Source organism: Aptenodytes forsteri, unplaced genomic scaffold (assembly GCF_000699145.1).
Source record: "Aptenodytes forsteri isolate BGI_AS27 unplaced genomic scaffold, ASM69914v1 Scaffold171, whole genome shotgun sequence".
NCBI classification, from domain to species: Eukaryota; Metazoa; Chordata; class Aves; order Sphenisciformes; family Spheniscidae; genus Aptenodytes; species Aptenodytes forsteri.
This window is the reverse complement of record NW_008794211.1, coordinates 4,061,728-4,073,924: the sequence shown is the minus strand read 5'-3', so window position 1 is coordinate 4,073,924 and position 12,197 is coordinate 4,061,728. Positions and strand designations below refer to the sequence as shown.

Genomic DNA, 12,197 nt, shown 5'->3' with positions numbered 1-12,197 from the left:
TGGGGTTGTTCAGCCTGGAGAAGAGAATGCTCCAGGGAGACCTTATTGCAGCCTCTCAGTACTTAAAGGGGGCTTATAAAAAAGATGGGGTCAAACTTTTTGGCAGGGCCTGTTGCGACAGGACAAGGGGGAATGGCTTTACACTAAAGGGGGTAGATTTAGACTAGATAGAAGGAAGAAATTTTTTACGCTGAGGGTGGTGAAACACTGGCACAGGTTGCCCACAGAGGTGGTGGCTGCCCCATCCCTGGAAACATTCCAGGTCAGGTTGGACGGGGCTCTGAGCAACCTGTTCTAGTTGAAGATGTCCCTGTCCACGGCAGGGGGGTTGGAACAAGATGACCTTTAGAGGTCCCTTCCAACCCAAACCATTCTATGATTCTATGATTTGTTCTGTCTTAATTATATATATATGGTAGCATTGCCCCAGATTGATTTAATTACCAGCATAAATAGCAGGACAACTACCATGACCGTGACTGCTATGGGATTCTAGAAGAGAGAGTTGCTCTTTCCTTTAGTAGTTTTTCAGCATGGTTCAGTAGGTAACTAAACCCAGGATCTTCCTCACTTCTACTGATTTAAGCTTGGGCTAGGCTGGCACATACTACAATTTTGGGCTTGTTCCAGTTTCTTACTGCTCTTCATTGTGTTCTGTAGAAGCTGTTCTGCCAGGGCTAATTAATGAACTAGAGATTTTTTTAAGCCTCTTCTACACTCTGAACCATACCCTGATAACCTGCTTAACTGGGATTTATCTTCTAGCATTTTAATAATTGTAGATGATACTTATGAGTTACTGTGGGCTGCTGTTAGAGGTTTGATACGAAAGAATGTACCTTGGCTTGAAAAACAAACAAACAAAACCTGGTAATACAGTTGTTTGTAAGATGACTGTGGGAGTGGACCTCAGGACACACGCCTTCCATTCCCATGTCTTAACCACTGCACCACCATTCTCCTTATGGGTGTAGGAGACTGTGTCGTTGGATCTTTACTTCTGTTGGGCATTTGGGACAGAAATGTCATGTACCTGATGTCCTTTAATGTGCTCTTGGATGAAAGTGCATATTCTCTGAAATGTAAGTTAATCAAAAACATAGTACTGTATAGTTGCAAAGCTACCCATACGACATGTGACCAGAGCCAGCTGTTCTAGAAGGTAAGAACTTTAATCTTTGTCCAGTGAGGGTTGACCCTAGAACGTAATGTTGGCAAACAATATGAAGCTCAGTATACATTGTTGCACGCCATTTTAAGGGGAAGGAAGGATGAAGAAAGTGGTGGGATTAAGACCCGAAGAACATGGAACTTGAGTACAGCAGAGAAGGAGATGCTCAGCTAAAGGGAAGAAATGACAGAAACAGCAGTGTCCCAAACCAGCATTTTTTCCATGAGATGACAATAAAGTACTGAACGGGTAACTAAACGTTTAGTTACAGGACAGGGACTGTTCTTTGTAATGATTTCTGTTCAAGTCTCCTGTTGAAATTGAAGGGAGACTCACTGAAGGCCAAAGGACAGTATCAAGCTCTGCATTTGTGCATTTGTGCTCATATACCGCATTTGGGCACAGTGGTAATTTCTGGAGGAAGACAGCCTTTATCTTCTAACTCAGCTAGTCAAAATGGCAAGCAGGTCTTTTCCATTATGGCAAGCCCTCAAGAGGATTTTGAGGTCTGCTGGAGCACATCACAGTGCTCGTTCTGTGCACGTGCAAGTATCTTTTTCCGAAGGGTGTACACAAGCCATGAGCAGACTCATGGCTACTTACCAAGGCGTAAGTAGGGTGTGTGTGCTGGGAGGCAGCAGCTGGGAGGGAGGCGCTCTGCAAAGCGAGTCTGCCCTGCAGTTTTGACACAGCCATCCTTTACAAACTTGGGGGAGAGCCAATGCACTGTCATTGCCCTTGGAGTGAGGGGACTTTTTTCCTTTTCCGCTTCGAGCTAGGCTTGCTCTGAGGGCCTCTGAGGTTTGGTTGTCTCTCTCCTGGCAATTTCAAGGCTCTAGCTCTCCCTCCAGCGGCAGGAAGCAGCTCCACGCTCACTGGAGCGACTTGTTGCTAATACGAGGGTCAAAGCTGTCTTCATTCCCTTCATGTTTTCTCACTTGTCCCCTCCTGAAAAATTCGGACTGTGTCCTTGCTACCACAGAAATGGGGACCTCCAAGGGTGGGCTTGAATTTGCCATTAGTGGGAGCGTGTTCCTGCTGACCAGCCAACTCCTGCCAGTGCCTGTTCACTGCCTGCTGCCGCTGCGTTCAGAGCTGGATTGGCTGGGTTACCACTTCTGTGCTCTATGTAGGATAGCCTTAATCAGCATCAGCAATTGCTCTTTTTATTTTTCCAAACACATGAGTTCATTTCAAGAGACCTGAGATTCATTTCTATAGTACGTCCTGCATCGGAGAGAATGAAGAGGAAGAAAATAACCTTTCAGGTCCAATCTGTTTTCAGATAAACATTTCAATGCGGGTGTGTTAATCCTTTCTCTCCCAGACTTTAGTTTAATCCCTTTTCCCTGAACAAATAGGTGTCCTCTGGCAAGGAACTGATGTGTGACTGTAAATAGGCAGTGTTTTTATTATCCGGTTAATCTCCATTTATTATCACACATTCAACAAACAGCAGACGCTCCCCTACTTGTTTGTCTGCTCACAGGAAGAAATTTTATCTTAGTCAGTGGATTATGGTAAAGGCTGAGTGAATCACTGTGCTGCAACACGGTCAGCCCTTTCAGGGTTATTCAAACAATGGGACTGACCAGCCAGCCAGATAACATGTTTAATGCTCTAGATTGTCGGGATCATCAATTTAGTATTCATGTCTCTCTATAGCACTGCCTAAAGCCAGCGTTTAAATGGAGCTAGAGGTTACATCAATGTAGCAGATGGGCTTTGAGTGTGTGGTGGCTGCAATACACACGGTGTTTTGAACTGTGAGGCTGAATTCAGGGTTCCTCTGAATCCCTGTGTCACCAACTTTTCAAATGTGATGCTTGGAACTTTACCTAATAGGCTGAGGACGTAGCATACCTCATTCTGTCGGGGTTATAAGCTGCAACCTACAATAAATGACTGCAGGTAGCGGGACATTGAAGTGTCTTGTTCATTTTTTCTCAGTTGCTGCATGTGTCTGAAATTAACTTCTGCCTTTCCCTGGACTCCCTTGCGCTTCACATCCCTTGTGCTGCTGCACTGCTTTCTTCCCCGAATACCTTTCCCCTCCTCCCAGCCTCTTGCCCTGCTAGGGTCATCTGTGTCCGTGCTCCAGCAGCTGAGTTTCTGTATTCTTTTTTTTTTTCTTAACTGAAGCACAGCTTTGTATGTAACTGCCGTTAACAATAAGTACTTGTACAAGTGCCACACTTGTGCTTGGCTCAACAAGGTTACTGCATTGTTTTTTTCCCAAGCTTCTGCTATGAAACCAAGGGTTGGTCTTCCTCAAAACAGTCACTACTGATCTGCAGCACGTTCCTCCTGCTGACAGTCACAGAAGCTGCAGTTTACTCGGATGCTCAGTTTACCCAAAGCCAGTATCTCATTCAGTGTTTTTGCTGCCCTGGGTCCATGTCCCTGAATTTGCTGATGCCCGAGACAACATTTCCTTTCTGTGCTTGGATGTTGACCAAACATGATTTTGTCTTGAACTTGATCATTCACGCCCCACATTTCTTCCCCAGTTGAGCAGCAGAAAGTGTTACACGGTATCTTTCTGGCTCCTCCACTGTGTGTTACTACTCACTTTGCTAGAGGTTTGTTTACAGAGATGGTCCTGGCAGAACAAAGGGAAGAAATTACCCAGCCTTGTACCCTGCAGCACGGCAAGTTTGAGGCACTTACTGAATATATTTGTTTGCACAGTTGCTCTCATAGTGATTGGCTGCTAATTCTGACTTTTTCTTTGGAGCAGGTTCACTCATTCCTACTTTTCTGCCATGTAAAGTTTCATGCTACTGCTAAGCTTGCCTTGACAAAATAAAAAGGAAAATCTAGTGACAAGATTAGGAGATACTGCAGTGTAATAGTTAGATTATTGATGTCTTGGATTACTGTTATCATATAAGTAAAACCAGTAGTTATTTTAGTGCAAAGAATGGACTTCAAGGTAAGGCACTGTGTATGAATGAAGAGAAAATTAGGAGAATTGAGAAAAGGACCTACCTGAGCACAGACAACTACCAGATGGCAGTTGTGCTGTTGGCGAGGGTGCTGGGTGGTCAGTGCTGCTGCTTGGAAAATGTGTGCACGTGAAAAATTTTCCTTGGTAGTGCTGCACGTTCACCTGCTAAGCAGCATGTCTGAATACGTACCCCTTGCCTTCTGGTAAAAGCAAGCAAGCCTTTTGAAAGACGGCACTGTTCTGATGCTGGCAAATTCTTTGTCTCCTTATTGCTGTTGTATTTCTTTTCTATTACTCTACCAGGAGAGGGCAGTTACCAGTTCTGGAGTACTCGGCAACATAGTGTCCATGCTAGTAGCTGTGAGGCAGAAGCCTGAAGATATTTTTTCACTGACAAAAGTAACAAGGATCCTTTTCTAGCACAGTACATAGGGTGTTTGGATCTTTGTTACTTCAGATCTTCATCACTGCAAGAGCTAGCTGCAGACTCATCTACTGTTAATGTTCTCCTCCGATAAGAGGATTAGGACCAGTTCATCAATGCAAGAACATGCATTGGGCTGGTGTTAGGGGATCCAAGGTAAGAGACCAACCTCAGGGTAGGTAGGATCTTTGGGAGGTACTTCTGTACACAGATCTGTACACAGATCTTATTTTGGCCTTTGGAAGGCTGACTCAGAACTTGATGATAGAAGAAGTCTCTTCCCTTGGACTAGCAGTGACAAGTATTTTTCAGAAGCAGCTGGGATTTCTTCTGTTGGTACACTGTGATGTCTAAAGAAAATGTTCATAGGGTTTTCAGGCTCCTTAGTTAATACTGGGGACAGCGAATAGGGTAGTTTCACCTTCATTATTAGAAATGAGTCTAAAACAATCCAGAAGGCTACTCTACAAAATTAATGCCAAAATAGCAGTCGATTCAAGCTGGGCTTAATGATGTATGCCTGTTGGAATACACAGTGGCTGAGTCTTCAAGTGTATCTAATCTAAATGATTCAGCAACAAATGTTTGTGGACTTCTTTCTGTACTTCATTTGCAGCCAAGTCTTTTAAGGGTACTGAGGAATGTACTGATGCAGATAGGCACTAGATTCATAGGTATCTTTAAAACATCTGACCTTTTGAAAATTGTTGGGTTTAACAAGAAAACCAGTAGAGAAATACAAGGAAAAAATGTTCTTCCTTTTCCTCAGTGTATCATTGTGAACAGCAGAAAGTTGAACCACAGTGTCAGCTTTTAAAGGGACTTAGAGCCTTGCTTGGTGACTTTATTGTTAAGAGTCCCAGGTGAGGGCTCCGAACTGTGCTAAGTAGAGATGTTTCTGCCCTAAATACTATAAAGAACACCCCCCCCCCCCCTTCCCTATAAAGAACACCCCCCCCCCCCTTCTTCCTAAGAGTTTTGAAGTGTGAAGGTGATACATTATTTTATTGCTAATATAGCGACACTTTTTCTTTATTCTGTAGATTCAACCAGTTATTGATCAAGTCTTCTCTTTTTCCGAAGTTCCAAAGGCCTTTCTGAAATTGGAAGGAGGACATGCACGTGGAAAAACAGTGATTGATGTAATTAGTAAAAAATAAAGTATCTCTAATCATTATTCTGCCTCCAGCCAGTCCTTTACTAGTAAATTACCCTTGAACATGAACTGGTACGTAGCAACTGTTTCTTCTTTAAAAGCTCACACATGGTGCGTAATTTAAAACAAAAAAAGAAAGTCCTGTTTTAGAAAAGCCTCTTTGATTCCTTCATACTCTGCCTCTTAATAACTGTTAATATGCAGACAAGAAATACTAATGTGCCTTAGGTATTTCTACATGAAAACCATGTTAAGATTGTAGTTGTGACTTTTGCAGAACACCCCTCACTCTTGGGATAAGAGGGACAGCCAGCAGCATTTTCAGTTTGTAGATCGTGGAGCTTTTACTTCCCAGATGTTTTAGGTAAGTCCTGAAATGGTGAGGCACACTTTCATCTAATTGTCCGTATGAAACTTGTGCCGTCCTTTTTGCCTTGGCCCTTCCTAGTTCTGTTCACCTTTATTAATACATATTATTACTCAGTCTAGTTCTATCTAGTTCATTCTCAGAACCTGTAAACTTTTCCTGTATTAAGTGGTCACGTTGCTGTCTCGAGACTGGTACTTTAATCTTGATATGGCAAATCTCTCATGGCATAACTAATCTGAGTAGAAGCAAGGAACAAAAATCAATCTGTAACTGATAATTATTCTAATTGCCTAACTCCTGGCAGATTCAGCTGACTACAGTGTTTGCGCAGGTAGGCTAGACATGATTTTGTCAGTAATCAGGAGACCCCGTTCCTTCCATGGCCCCTATCACTGCTGGTGGCGATGAAATGCTTGAGGGGTATGTGTCTGTTGGTCTGTTTTTAAACTTACCATTTTGCCAGAGACGAGCTACGGAGTGACTTCCCCTGCAATTATGCAGGCAGATCAAAGGAAAGTGGTAAGCTTTTAATTGAGAACTGCACATTTACTGTGGTGCAGCTACAGTGATGGAAAAACCATGTCATGCAGTGCTTCCACCAGGGGACAGAAGCAGCAGCCATGTGAACTGTGGCCCCGTGTACAAATGCACTGAACACGTGCTTGTACAGAAGCATCTGTTCCTCACAGCCTGCAGCTATTCCACACCATGTATTCACTCCTCACTAGCTAGCTGTTGCAGAGGAATTATGGACAGAGGAAGGACACAAGACAGAGGCAAAACTAACCGTAAAATGTCAGCTTTCTACTTTTAAAAATAATTTCAATAAAAAGTTACCTAACTTAAATTTATTTGTAAAATGCTATATTATATATAGCAAGAGCACATCAATATGACAAAGTACCACTGTTTGGAACCAGTAACAACACATTTTCTATGAAGAACTAAAAGCAGCACATTTCAGAGCAACAAAACTTCAGTACATCTGTACAAAAGGAGGAAAATTAGTAAGGCACTTCCTCTAGGGTGGTAACAATAAAAGCACCAGTATCCTTTGAGGCAATACAATAGTAATGAAAACGTTAAACAGACTTACTATGCAAGACAAAGGCCTGGATGCTCCTAGGAGCAGCTTGTAATAACACTGGTCTAAGCCAGAACAAAACACAGCAGCATAGCACAAGACTTTTTGTTTGTATTTTACCTTTTTGCCAACATTATTAAGGAAAACTAACAAAACCAGGTTAAGAGCAGGGCAACAGAAGAACCTCCTGCAGTCATTAGTATGTCTTACTTGTCACAAGCTCTTTACTAAACCAGCAACGCTCACTTTGAACAGGCACAGCCCTTGTGACTGGGCACACATCCAGGCTTGGCTATGCCCTTCGCTAGGGCAGCCTGACACTTCTGCCCAGCGGCAGCCGGGAGCCAGCAGCCCACCACGGACGTTGCTCTCCAACATCAGAAATACTTGGGAGTCTGGCGTTCTCCATAGTAAGCCCAACAGGCAGCGGCTGAAAAACTTAGTAACCACACTGCTTAGTTGCAGTCATCTTTAGTGATACTTTCCCTAAGAATTCTTGTTTTCTCTATGATTTTGGAGTTCAGGAAGACTATACTTACTGGAACTGTTTTAAAAGGTAAAAATTTGACTTGGCAAAGAAGTAAAATACCCATAACTCAAAAAGTTAGGCAGCCTAGAAAACGGGCAAGTTCTTCACATTCTGATGCATCCTTTTGCCAGCCCTCTCTTTTTCTAACAAACATCTACTAATTTACATCGTCTCTACATAAGAAAAAATTCTAGATTTTCTCAATTTAGGACTTACTGTATTAGCATACTAACTATATTTGAAGCCACGTGTTAAAATTCTTTGGGTGTGCTGTGTGCTAGCAGTCTTTAAACTTCCAGTAAACGTAAGTTTGTTCCAGTGAAACAAATATATTAATTTCCAGTAGTGAATATTTCTCTCTACTACAGCCCATAGGTCCAAGCTGCTATACCCATGTACACACTGCACTCCTGTCCTTTATAAAATAAGCTTTAATTATTTTTTAGCCCTTCTCTCGGTTAAAAAATAAACCTTTTAAAAATAATTTTAAATTATGCTTATTGACTATTCTGGATTAATTACTCACTGACACAACTGTAACTCCATGGGGTCTCTCCCACCTTTAGTCTTTCACTCTAGCCCGAGGCACACTACCACTCTCTATCTCACATTGAGTTGTGATAATCATCACAAAAAAAAAAAAAGGTTGAGAGATACTCAAGCTTTCATAGGGATAATAATCTTAGAGAGGTGAAATCATTCTGTTGCTTGTTCTTTTTAAAATTGCAAAGAAAAGACAAAACTCTTATTGTTGATCCTGTATCCTTCAGAGATGGCAGTGCCAATTCTAGTGTCTGCAACAGTGGCTAATTCAAACGTCATCTTTGCTTGTTTGGGTTTATACAACTAGCGGTTCCCAACACTGCGTTAACTTTTCTTCATTGACTGTGTTGACAACAACATGGTCGCGATCATATTGTGCGCCCCCTGTAACGAAAAATTTAAGAGTGTAGATTATCTTTGAAATAAGAGACATGTACTCTAGGTTTCAGGGCAACTGTAATTAGAGCGCTGGTTTAGACAGTTTCTCTTCTCCCCAAGGCACTGAAAAGATAAACTCATTTTCATCACTGCCTGCTTTTGGAATTAATTTTGAAACAAGGGAGCCTGCCTGCTCCTCTCCGCCCCCTTCAGTAGTTCAGTACCTCAGCTTTTTCAGCCTGGATGGGAAAGGAAGGAAACACTGCAATACAGTCAGGTGTAGCTCCTTTAAGACTGTCACTTCCCAAAAGTCAAACTTGGCTGTTGAGTTTCCCCTCAACAGTTGTCAGTTGTCACTTTGCCCTAAAGATGATGTTTACATGATGAAATCAGTCCTGCTGCTAACAGACAATACGGGTATAACCACGCCAGGGACAAGGTCTGGTACTCATTTACTCTTTGCCATTATAATCCTGGATTTTGACCAGCTGCATCACAAGTCGCCATACACAGAATATCCCCCAACGTTCAGCTGTTTCCACTGGCAGCTGAACACACCTGAATGCAAAATATAACCCTTTCTTAGAGGAGCTTAATTTACTCAGGTGATGCAATGCCAAACATGTTCCCAAAGAAGAGCACCGTTAGTATTCTGACTTAAGAAACTCGGAAGCAAAGAAAACATTCGACTAGAGCGGAAAGTCAGAACTGACATTTTTTTCTCAGATCTAGTACATACTGCAGAAGTGTAGGACACGTGCATCTCGTGTAGTACAACACACCTGCAACAGCAGGTAGTATTCCCACTGGAAGCAGCCATCAGAGCACCAGGACACTCCTACGGACACCGTCTTTCATTCTGCACCCCTATAGCCTCACCCTCCTTGAATGAGCAAAAGACAAGCCTGGCAGCTGAAAGCTTATGATGAGTGTAACAAATATGGATTCTAGCAGATCCCAGAAATTCTAGGCACCTGGAGTCCTGCATGGGCAGGCACATTTAAGAGCAATTCTTTTGTACTAAAGAAATGCCATCTCAAGCACCTTAGCTGTTCTCTGCTTCAGGAATTTGGGGGAAGCTTTCTGCTGCCACTGTCCCAAATGAGAAAGGTCTCTGAGAAGGTTAACACCAACATGATTTCTCTCCTTGCCATCACCAGGCAATTACTAAAAAGCAGTAGAGACACACAGCAGAAATACTCACAAAGTTCTTTAGAAAGAGGGGAAAAAGAAGGGAACACCAGATCAAATACTCCCACAGGAAAAAAACCTAACCAGCAGCTACAAAAAAATAGCATTAGCTACATAGCTCAGTTATCACTGCGAGCGCAAAAAATATTTTGTAAGTGGTGTCTGATAGAATGTAAATATGTTATACTGGGAAAAGATGGGATTTTCTTCAGTGGAACAAGAGACTATTTCCTTTGATAGAGCAGCGCTCTGGACAATCTCTGTGCTATGCCAATATATCCACAAGGTGGCATCGGTAACTGCACAGTTGAACAACTGCATTCATTTGCTGAAGAATTCATTAATGCTCAATTTGTGGTCAAGAATGGATCAGCAGATTTGGCAGAAACAGGTGATGTTCCTACTAGGCTTTCTCAAATAAAAGCTAAACGTACCTGCTCTTTCATATTTACCGTACAGATTTACTTTGTTGTAAACTAAGAGTGCATCTATACTTTCATCACCAGACCTATCCACTATGAAGTTCCTCAATTATAAATGCAGAATACGTAATTGCTTTTAACATGATTAACTGAAGACAAGGCAGCATAATAGTATTTCTGCTTGTTTGGTGCAACTCGGAACTGACTTTAGAAAAAGGTATGCAGAGTCATTGTGACTAAAGACTCTCCCTTGAACTGGAGTCTTTTTGATTAATTATAAACTTATCATCACTAGCTTTTTACGGCAGTAAAGAAAATTTGTGACTATTTGTGCCAGTGTTGTATTATGGTCAGACATTAGATAACTCTTTTCTCACAGTTCTGATAGTCCTGTCCTTTTTAGTTCTGAAGTGCTGACTGTTGAGTCTGCTTTTTTTTTGTTTTGTTTTTTGTAATTGCTATAATTAATGTCACAGCATCAATGAAAAATTTATTTTAAAACAGCTAAAAAAAATTAACACCTATAGAAAATGATTACTCCCCCCCTCGAAAATGCAGAGTTATGTAAGAATATCTGATTATGCTAATTCTGCTAATCACTCCATTTGTTGCTTTTTCAGACCTTCTATGAAACTATGGAAACAAAGTTCAGAAACAGTATCTACGTGAATCAAATTGATGTGATAAAAGCGACTGTAAAACAGGCATCAAGTGCGCAGAGACCTTAGGCTGCCATGGCAGAATCTCATGTTTGCAATAAAGGTACAGCCATTAATAAACAAATGAAGAAATTTTTTGCATCTAATCACATCAGTATACAAGCCTGCCTTTGTTTTCCTAATGCCCTTTGGCTATTGCATCTACAACTACTATATAAGAAAATTTGCTCTGTACAAATTAAAGTTAATGAGAAGCTAGATTTTTCTTGCTTCAGCATTTTAAATGGGGAATACAAGATAAGCAAGTACTGTGAGTTACTAAACTGCAGGAAAAATGAAATTAAGTCCTAGGGCCTGTATAATTCAGGAGGTCAGACTAGCTCATCGGGTCTTTTTTGATTCTAGATTAAAGTAACTACAACACAATCCTTAATTTATAGGCACGTTTAGTGCCTATCCCACTGTAAATACCATGTAATTAAGACACAATGTAATGAGATAACACATTTGCTTACCTTTGATATCTAAAACCAGCTTGGGTTTCATCTTGCTATAAATCCTGCCATCAGGACTAATATGCCAGTATTGTTTGTCTTCATTCCGCTCAAATGACAGACCGAGTTTAGAGCCAGGAGTTATAAGATTTCCAACAATTGTCAAGCAGCAATCCTCTGCCATCTGCATCATCAGAAAAGCAACAGCAATTATTCAAAATGGCCTTACTTCTAGTATCCACTGTTTTTTAATCAGACAGATGTCAGCAGGTGAGAACAGAATCTAGGAACTACCTTCCCTAAAGGAATGTATTTTTGCCCCAAATTCAAGACTACTTATTTTTCTTTTGTTCCTGTTTTTGCTGACACTCTCCACTAAATAAGGAACGTTAAAATAACCATGCTGTATTAGATCAAAAGGTACAATTAGCACCTGCCTCTAGCAGTGGCCAATAACAGATACCATGGAAGATTACATTGACTCTGCTCTTGAACGTAGTATGTTCCTGGTAATCTCTCCTCATCTACAGCAATTTCCAGCCCAGAGACTTTTCCATGCAGAGCTGGTACCTTTAATACTGTCCTGGTTTCGGCTGGGATAGAGTTAATTTTCTTCCTAGTAGAATCATAGAATCATTGAGGTTGGAAAAGACCTCTAAGATCATCGAGTCCAACCATCGACCCAACACCACCATGCCCACTAAACCATGTCCCTAAGCGCCTCATCTACACGTCCTTTAAATACCTCCAGGGATGGGGCCTCAACCACTTCCCTGGGCAGCCTGTGCCAATGTTTAACCACTCTTCCAGTAAAGACATTTTTCCT

General features: G+C 41.6%; 2 protein-coding genes across 5 annotated transcripts in view; one reads left to right on the top strand and one right to left on the bottom strand.

The window, feature by feature from the left end:
• Positions 1–12,197, top strand: part of RTN4IP1 (reticulon 4 interacting protein 1) — a 42,104-nt gene that overhangs the window by 19,610 nt on the left and 10,297 nt on the right. For 2 of the 4 annotated variants that reach the window (XM_019473614.1, XM_009285097.2), the window contains one exon: positions 5,589–5,716. In XM_019473614.1, coding sequence (XP_019329159.1) covers positions 5,589–5,705 — 117 coding nt within the window. In that variant the 3' untranslated portion in view covers positions 5,706–5,716. Of the gene's footprint in view, positions 1–5,588; positions 5,717–10,838; positions 11,406–12,197 lie in introns of those variants that run through there. The other 2 variants (XM_019473610.1, XM_019473609.1) reach the window with 2 other exon arrangements.
• Positions 8,523–12,197, bottom strand: part of AIM1 (absent in melanoma 1) — a 44,414-nt gene continuing 40,739 nt past the window's right edge. Inside the window, 2 exon segments of the mRNA XM_019473599.1 lie at positions 8,523–8,611; positions 11,393–11,555. Of these exon segments, the coding sequence (XP_019329144.1) occupies positions 8,523–8,611; positions 11,393–11,555 (252 nt within the window).